At 46.8% G+C, this 9,125-nt stretch overlaps 1 protein-coding gene across 1 annotated transcript in view; it reads right to left on the bottom strand.

Moving 5' to 3' along the window:
- Positions 1-2,737, bottom strand: part of Them5 (thioesterase superfamily member 5) — a 5,740-nt gene extending 3,003 nt beyond the window's left edge. The window contains exons 1-3 of the mRNA XM_021196989.1: positions 2,461-2,737; positions 1,394-1,595; positions 284-422 (exon numbers count right to left, since the gene is read on the bottom strand). Of these exons, the coding sequence (XP_021052648.1) occupies positions 284-422; positions 1,394-1,595; positions 2,461-2,583 (464 nt within the window). The 5' untranslated portion in view covers positions 2,584-2,737. The remainder of the gene's footprint in view (positions 1-283; positions 423-1,393; positions 1,596-2,460) is intronic.
- Between the last annotated feature and the right edge of the window lie 6,388 nt (positions 2,738-9,125).

Here is a 9,125-nt window from a genome sequence, read left to right as displayed (position 1 = left end):
AATAAGGGGTTCTTCATACATGCACAGTGGAGCCTGGACAATAAGGGGTTCTTCATACATGCACAGTGGAGCCTGGACAATAAGGGGTTCTTCATTCATGCACAGTGGAGCCTGGACAAGCTAACCCAGATTTTCCTGCCAGACCTGGCATTGAAAAGCTGACACCCAGTTCCTTGTGCCTCCATTTTAGGTCTCTTAGAGACTCCAGAACCTGGTGGGTGCTGGACCCACCCTGCGGAGCCAAGTCTGAGAGGTATCCACTCTGGCCTGTGTGAAGTCTTACCCTGGTGCCCCCTCCAGGTAGGGGCCTGGCTGGAAAAGACAGACTGACTTCTTCTCAGATGGGTGGAAAAAGATGACGTATTCATAGCCTTGTCCTTCCAGTTGGATGGACCTGGTAAAGAGGCGCCAGTCCTGTTTGTCTAGGGAGAGATCACAAGTTGAAGCAGAGATACTTCAGGGCATGGGGATCTGTCAGGACATGTGAATTTAGCAAGACTGAGGAGAGAGAACCAGAAGACATCCAGGCTCTGTTGCTAGGGAGCCCTCACAGAGGAGGAGGGGGGCAAAACATGGTCTTTGTCTTCAGAGGAGCTGTGTCTTGGGGAAACAAACTCTAATAAAGTCCCCAGCTAGGGGTAAAGGCAAGATCTGGACTAGACAAGAATACCACCAACTGAGCCGTATCCTTAGTCTGGAAATAACTATTTTTGCTTTTTAATCTCTGGATGTCTTAAAACTCATTCCAGCCAGACCTCAGCTGGATGTGGTCCCCTTCAGAGGAAAATAAAGGGGCCAGGCAGAGACCAGTGCAGACATGCTACCCATATAAGGCTGGTTTGTAGGAATGGAAGGTGTAGGTGGCACGGAAGAACCTCCCATCTGAGAACTGGAGGGGGGCTCCTGCGTATCCTTCCTGAATGTCTTCACTTTGTTTTGTTTTGTTTTGTTTTTGTTTTTTGTAATAATTCTTGGGGAATTTCATGCATGTGTTTAATCATATTCACCCTCTCCTGTTTGAGAAAAGTTCTTAGTCTGTAGTCCTGGGTGGCTTTGCAGACCGTATTTGTCTGCCTCTGCATTCTAAGTGCTGGAATTTGTGTGCCACCGTGGCTAGCCTTCTTGAGTGTCTTCAAATCAGAGGAAGGCAGCAGGCTGAACTGACTGAGGGTTTCAGGCAGGGCCCCTTCTTTGTGTGTGTGGAGGTTTGAGTGTGTAAGTAAGTGGGTTAGGTGTGTGTATGTGTTGGTGGGGAGAGTGTGTATGTTTGTGTGTGGAGTTTTGTGTGTGTGTGTGTGTGTGTGTGTGTGTGTGTGTGTGTGTAGAGGTGTGTGCTGGGGGTGGTGGTGGATTGTGTGTGCTCCTGGACCCTCTCAGACCTTACTTGTCTTACCTGAGGCAGTTTCCAGCCCAAATGGGAGCTTAAGGCCCTGGATATGTTCTCTGTTGGATTTGAAGGAGGGTAGTTTAATCCAGCTGCCTGATTTGGTTTTCTCCAGAAATTCTTGGTACAGGCTCAGCATATCTGGACACCAGCTGGCATTGGGAAGGGCATAATCCTTCAAATCTGTCTTCTCTGGGCAGAATCTTGCAACCTAGGCAAGAAAATTCAAGGTGACACGATGACATCTTGGAAGGTTGGGATGTTCTTGGGTAGGGGACGTCTGTTTCTGGGTTTCAGTCCTGTCTGCTGGGCTGCTAAGCCTTGGGAAAGACCTCGTCTTCCTTGTAGGGAGCCTGGGGACCTCTGTGGGTAAGTGGGGCGTGAAAGACAAAGAAGTGGGGATGTCCGGGATGGAGATGGGGCTAGTCATTCCAGACAAGCTGTATGGAAGTGCAGCATTATTATTGTGGGGGAGTGCCTTGAAATGGGGAACTGCTACTATTAGACCCATTGAACAAGTGGGGAAACTATGACTTAAAGTTGTTACACTTGGGAGAGAGAAGGTTGAGCTAGACACTGTTTTCCTGAGGGATAAGCCCACAGTTAGTGAGAGATACTCATTAGCCCCTCACTACAGGGGCTAGTCAGTTTATGGGCCTGTCTGGCAGCTCCCTTAAAATGCTTTCAGGCCCTAAGGAAGTGTGAAATCATGGCCAGAGTCAGGGATAATGTTTATCTGCCAGATGTCATACATTAGTCTCTTCTGTGGATAATAAGCAGCTGGTTGCCAAACCCACAGCCAGGAGCTTCTGTCAGGGGATACCCTACTTATCTGTGGCAGTGGGAACTCTATGAAATACTTAACCAGTGGCCACACAGGATTTGGATCAGCATTTGTCCTAGCACTGTTAGTTCAGGATATGGCTTATGTAGTAACTACCCCAAAGCATTTTCCCTTTGCCAAACCAAACTGGCCCTTATCACCCCAGATATAAGGAAGGAAGAGAGGATTTAGGGTGCTCGAGCCCTAGGCCCTTAGAGAGGAAGGGAGCTCATCTGGCTGCCTGGGAACTTACCAGGGACTCTGTGGAGGAACCAAACGCCGAGGCCAGGTGGAGTCTGGGCAGGAGACAGGGCCTTCTGTAAAGAGCTTTGTGGCGGACAAGTCTTGCCACTCCCTGGAAACTTGGCCTCATCATGGCTGAGTGCCAGGATCCTGGCTTTGCTTGGATAAATAGTGGCTGACTCCAGAGGACAAGTGAGTGCCAGGCAGCCTTACTTGGACCAGGCACCCCTAACACGGGCTTTCTTCTAGCAGAGAGCTCCTGCTGAAGAAGGGACTGTGCAAGACTGGGCTGGGCTGTTACAACACCCATAGGTGCTTTTAGCTGGCTCCAGAGCCCTGCCCAGTGTTGGGGAGGGGTAGCTGCTGCTTGAATGTGAATGGGCAGGAGGCTTGGCCTGTGCACAAAGTAGGGTAGGGAATACAGAGACCTAGAGAGCAGGCCTGGGTTTCTGGGGGCAGAAGTCAAGAGAACTTCCAGAAAGATCATAGTGGTCTTGTTGGAATCTAGATTGGACTGCACAAGCCACCATCCCTGAGGCAGTCCCTCCCCACCTACAGATCCTGACAAGTCTGTGACTGGGACTCTCTAGCTCATAGACTCCCAGGAACACAGATTTCTCACCTGGGGGAAATTTGTGGGTTCCTGCACATCAAAAGGCTATGATGTCCTTTCCTGAGGCCTGTTGGGAAATCAAAGAACCTGGCTGCAGTGTCATGCTGTGAATGCCCCTTTTTCCTCAGAAACCACAGGAAGGAATCCCCACTTCAGCCTTGTGGGCCCTGATTCTACTGAGCAGAGTCTGCCACACTATCTGTCCCTGAATTCTCCTCAGAGCTCCTACCATTCTGTTTCTGTCAGTCTGTCCATGGCAAATGATGCTCCTAATTAGCTCCATACTCCTAACCATCTGTCTCACTGTTCCCCTTGAACCCCACATTTGAGACCTCGCACGACATACTCCTAACCACCTGTCTCACTGTTCCCCTTGAACCCCACATTTGAGACCTCGCACGACATACTCCTAACCACCTGTCTCATTGTTCCCCTTGAACCCCACTTCTGAGACCTTGCACGTCTGTCCCTCAGTGGAGAGCAGCATGGTTTTGAAAATTCTGATATGGTCTGGGGACTCAAAAAACAATGAGACAAACAAAACCCAACAAACCCAGACCACAGCCTTAGACACTTTCCTCTTATGTCCCAGGTAAGAGTTAGCACAGTGAGGCTTCTCCTGGCTAGGTCTTGGCTGTGATAGGGACTGATGTGGGATAGGGGCGGGAGTGCAGAAGATGACTGTGAGGAGGCTGCTTTGCAAAGGACCTTGTGTGCCCTGGAACTCCAGGACAGGGCGAAGGCAGCAGACAGTGCAGAGAATGAGGTGGGACAGGCAGTGAAGGCATTGCCAGGTGCACATGTCACAGGAAACCCACTAGGGGTGACCATGCAGACACAGTTGATAGTTGATTGAACATGTTTTTGTTTTTGTTTTTGTTTTTGTTTTCCAGCTGACTGGGACTGCACTCAGGTATTCTGGGACTCAAATGTAGCCCCGAGAATTTAGACCAAGGAGCTTTAAAGGCCTGGTGATTCTCTCAGGAGATGCTGGGGGAAGGTTTGCATAAGCAAGCAGTTTAACAGAAGCTAAGAAAAGTTAGCAGGGGTGGGGGTTGGGGAGGTAGGAGGGCGTGGGCATCTTGATCTTGGGTTCCTAGACTAGAGTTGGGTAGTTTTTTGTGGGCTTGTCCATCAAGGAGATCAAAATCTTGTTAAACCTGAAATGGCTTTAGCAAAAATGCAAGCTGGAAGAACCTCTACACTGCCTTTCCCGTCCCACCAGCAAAGCCTAGAAGCCTTTGAAGCTCGGGGATGTGAGAGACTCCCTGGCCGGTGGACAGAGAGGGAGAGGGCCCATGACTAAGTCCTAAAGGTGATGAATTTCCAAGATGGCTGGCTTCTTCCTTGCCTTTCTGACCTGGGACAAAAGCTTGGCTGCTTAAAAGAAAGGCCTTGTAGGGTCTGTTTTCCACTAGCAAGGCCCCTGCTAATGGATTCTCAGCAAGTTCAAGGCTGGTCAAGACATGTTACCCAAGAGCTGCAGGCTAACCAGCCATCCAATCTTTCTTCCAACTAACCACCCTAAGAAAGGGGAGGGACACTCTTCAGAAGTTTTAAAACCCCGGCCGTTGAGGAGAGACTGGGTTTCTGCTTTCTTCCTACCATTGATTTCCCGTTTGGCAATGACAATGTCCCATCTTTGTATGTTGGAAGTACAAAGATTTGTTTTTTGAATTTTATGAAGGGTCACTATTCCTGCTCTGCTTTGTAGAGTTTCTTTCTGTCTGTATGTCTGCTGTGCGCATGTGTTCATTCTCCCCCAATAAACAACTTTTTTTCCACTGCTGATTTTGTCTGCTGCTGTCTGCCGTGTTTGAGAGTTCTCTGTTGCCGCCTGTTGTGTTCCACCCAGATTTTTCCCTGACTTTTAATTCTTCAACTGGCAGAAAAAATGGGTCCTATTAAGACTCCTAGACTATATCAAGTGTTCAATCCATGCCTGAAAAGTTATGGATTTTTTATTTTTTGGTGGCATTCTGGTTTTTGTTGTTTTGTTGCTGTTGAATTAAAATCACTTCCTCTGACCACTCTTTCTTTTATTCTTGAGACAGGATCTTGCTTTGTACCCTAGGTTAGCTTTGAACTCATGTTATGGCTTTCCAAGAGCTAGGATTATAGGTGTATACCAACAGATCTAGCCAAAACTTCAGGTTTCAACAAAGAGTTCTGGTTTTAAGCTTCTTAAAATAAAGCATGTTCTAAAAGATCAGAACTGTACAAAGGTACATAGTGGAACTGTACATAGGGTAATAGTGGAAATATTTTGGCTGGTTATGAAAAATCAAAGTGATTTGGTAAGGCTTGTTTAATTACCAACCAAGGCCATTTTATCAACCACACAAAATACCAACCAGCGAGAAAATAGTTTCAAGAAAGAGTTTACTAGGATTGATCCTTACTAGGATTTAATGCTTGCCCTGCTGGAATTGATCTAGCTTTAGTCCATCTTTCTTGTTAATCCTATTTTCTCTTTTTGGAATGGGAATGTTCACTATGTGCCTGTCCCATCATTGCATGTTGGAAGTGTATAGGTTGGCTTTTTAATTTTATAGAGGTTTGTAGCTCAGAGTTTGTCTCATGTCTCTGAGAAGATGTTGGACTTGGACTCTGAGCAATGCTGAGACTATCAAGACTATGGGGATTCTTTGAGAGTCTCTGGACAAATTTTGCATTGTCAATGGCCCAGAGCCTTTGGGAGCAAGGAATGAAAAGGTCACAGTTTAGGTCTGGAATGCTCATGCATTGAAGGCTTGGTCCCAGTGCAACCATGTTTAATGGTGATGCTTCTGGGAGAGAGATTGGATCTGTGCATTAATTGGCAGGTGGGCTCATAACTTGAAAAGGATGGAAAGGAAATGGCACTTAGGAGGGAGGACCTAGTTGTAGGAAATGGGTCACTATTGCCACATCCTGGGGGCCATGCCTTGTTCCTAACCTCTTCGGTTGTCTTTCTTTGCTCTAAGTGGCAAGAAGTGAGTTGGCTAGCTCCATCACACCTCTGCCTTTCCACAGATCTATAAGCAATAGAACTAGCCAACCATGGCAGAAAACCTCCGAACCCATGAATCAAAAGAAATAGATCTTCCCTCCTTCAGTTGATTTTTTAAAGTTGATTTTAGGTGTTTTGTCAGTGATGGAAGGCTGGTTAAATACAATTCCAGGTATTTGCATAATTATAGTTATATAACTTTGTTCTCAGCCTTGCCAAATACCCAGTGACGTCCCCTTTCTTGTGTAACTTTTTATTTTTCCTGTGTTGGTAATTACTAAGGTTTGGCAGGAAAATATAGAATAGCAGGAACCAAGTCGTTGAGGTGACCAGCCTTAATTTCCTAGCTGGGAAGAATGAACATTTAGAACAGAGAGAAAAAAAAAAAAAAAAAAAACCTCTGGTGATATCTGCCGTACTTGAAGAACAGACTTAGTGGGCTCAGTGCACGCTGGAGGTAGCTAGAAAGAACTAGAGAGGGACTCTCTCTGAATTAGAAGTTTGGAGAAGGGAAGAGTCTTGGAAAGCTATCTCAAACGAGGAACACTTGGACCTCAGAAAGCTACTGTCCACCTCTTGGTTTCTGTCTACCACTACACATGTCTTTGCAGATGCTTTTTGTTTTATGAATGCTCTCTGTAGAATGGGGCCCTTCTTAGTGAGGGCTTTGATTGAGGCCAGCTGTCCAGGGAGGTAGAGGGGTGCTTGGCCAATGCCTCAACGAGTTTCTCAGCAATTTGGGGAGGTTCTGTCTGGGATGACCTCCCTCCTGTCCCAGCCTTTCTGGGTGAGGAATGAACTTCCTAGATGCCATTCCTAGGAAACACTATTCCCTCTGGAACTATAGTTCCAGCCCAGACATTAGTCTTAAGTTAAGAACCCCACTGAATGTGTCCTTATCATGAGGCATTTTGTAAGGTTCTGTCTGGAATGGCTCATTTTCCTCTTAGCCAATGGCTGGCTGCCATGCTCATGCTGAGACTAACCTACCCTTATGTGAGCTCTGGATCCAAGGCAGGCTGGGCTAGATTGGTTGTGCATTATAAAGCTAGTAGGCTCCTACAGGTGGCTGAAAAGGGACCACAATGGCCCAGGTCCCCTCATACTATAGGCCCGGATAGCAATTCTGTGAATTTTTAGAGAACACTTGACCAGAGCCTTTTGGCTTTGACTCAGGGTCTGGAGCTGCTATGAAACTTAAATGAGATCACACAGCGGTTACTGTGTATACACTTAGCTCCTGAGACTTTCACCACCATGTTTTCATGCTAAATAAAAGTTAATAGACTGGTTCCTGAGACTTCTAGAAAGTCGCTGGGAAAGGAGAAGACCATACTCAAAGGTCATATGGACCTCAGCCTTAAGGATGAAGTCATCAGGAAGATAAACAATGGTACACAAAGGAAACATAGGGTTATCTCAAGAGCAGCATGGATCAGGCACACAGCAGCCTTGAGACTGATAACCATAGCTCCTTAAAGTAGGAAGAGTTGGATTCTCAAGAGCCAAAGCTGCAGCTGGTCCTAGGCTATTACTGGCTCTGATTTGAAGAAGGAGCTATGTCCCTTCATGTGCCCTGCCCCCAGTCTTGAGCGGGAGCAGGGTACATGAAGACCTTGTTTTGCCATAGTCTGGCTAGCCCGCCTAGGGTGGAGTCTTCTGATCTAGCTGAAGTCTATTGTCTCGCCACATCTACAGCTTCCTGCAAGAAGGCACTACCTGTTAAGCAGCTGAGCTTGTCTTCCTGAGGAGATCCTGGCAAAGTGGGAGACAGGTTTCCCCTTTTAAATTCAGACTTATGAATTAAACACTGGGCCTTGATCAGAGAAACTTTGTCTTCGTCTCATTCCTCTTTCGTCCATCCTTCCCATCCATCCCCAGCTTTCCTTTCAGGAACCCAGTTCTCCGTGGCCGCTGGCAGCTACACCTTCACATTATCAGGGCTCAGGGGAAGCCTTAGGTTGTATTCAACAACTACCCTTAAATTACTGGGGCAAGATACTGGAGGTTGTTGACCATTCCGAGCTTCAAAAAGGGCAGTTTCTTATGGTTTAGTCTAAACCTCCAGTAAAAAGAGAGAAAAGAAGAAAACAGCTCTCAAAATATCTATTGCCTGCATCAAGAAGCAAAATGTGGCCCTGTGAGCTACAGGAATAACTGATGTGGAAAGCCATGACTGTGGATGCAATTGTGGCGCGAATGTTATGGGGACAACCAACTGCATTCTGATTGGATCCTGCTCTACAGGAGAAAACATATGTCTGGCCAAGAACCCATTGTTGGGGAACTTGTAGGCCCCCAGGGATCTACTATTATTTTGCTAAAAAGTATGTCTATACCCATAGATCAGTGAAGTCTTAGACTTCATCAAATAAGTTTCTTTGTGCAGTGGATGGTGGTTAACAAAGAATCTCTCAAATGGTTCAAGTACAGCATAGCATATGAATGTCTGTGGCGCACTTAGCCATGATGGTCTTCTATACCATATCCACATCCCACAAGGCTCAGGGACCACTGTGGAAGAGGGGGAGGGAAAGACTGGTGAAGGCAAAGGTCAGAGAGGACTGGAGAAAAAGTGTCTTCCGGACATGACAGCACCACTGAATCCCTGAATTCACAACAGCTGTGGTTCCCTGTACAAGCCCCATACAAGATCAAACCAGTCAACATGCCAGAATAGCTGACAAGTCCCCAGCCCTAGCTAAGGAGCCACAGACAAGTGGGCATCCCCTCAGGGAGGGAGGTCACTTTTCTTTATGAAGGTGTGGCTTCTAGTAGGGCTGACCATGCTCCAGTGGATGGCCTCTCCCCCAGGTGTACATGTGTGACCAAAATTGGACTCGGTGGATTATTATTTGTAAAAAGAGAAAGTAGACAAAGTTGTGAGGCAGTAAGGGTGGATCCGAGAGGAGTTAGAGGGAGGAATGGGGGAGAAAATGAGCAAAATATATTGTATATATCTGTCTTAGTTAGGGTTTCTATTCCTGCACAAACATCATGACCAAGAAGCAAGTTGGGGAGGAAAGGGTTTATTCGGCTTACATTTCCATACTGCTGTTGATCACCAAAG

This window comes from Mus pahari, chromosome 4 (assembly GCF_900095145.1).
Source record: "Mus pahari chromosome 4, PAHARI_EIJ_v1.1, whole genome shotgun sequence".
Lineage (NCBI taxonomy): Eukaryota > Metazoa > Chordata > Mammalia > Rodentia > Muridae > Mus > Mus pahari.
The sequence above is the reverse complement of the archived record's forward strand: the minus strand, read 5'-3'. Positions and strand labels throughout refer to the sequence as shown.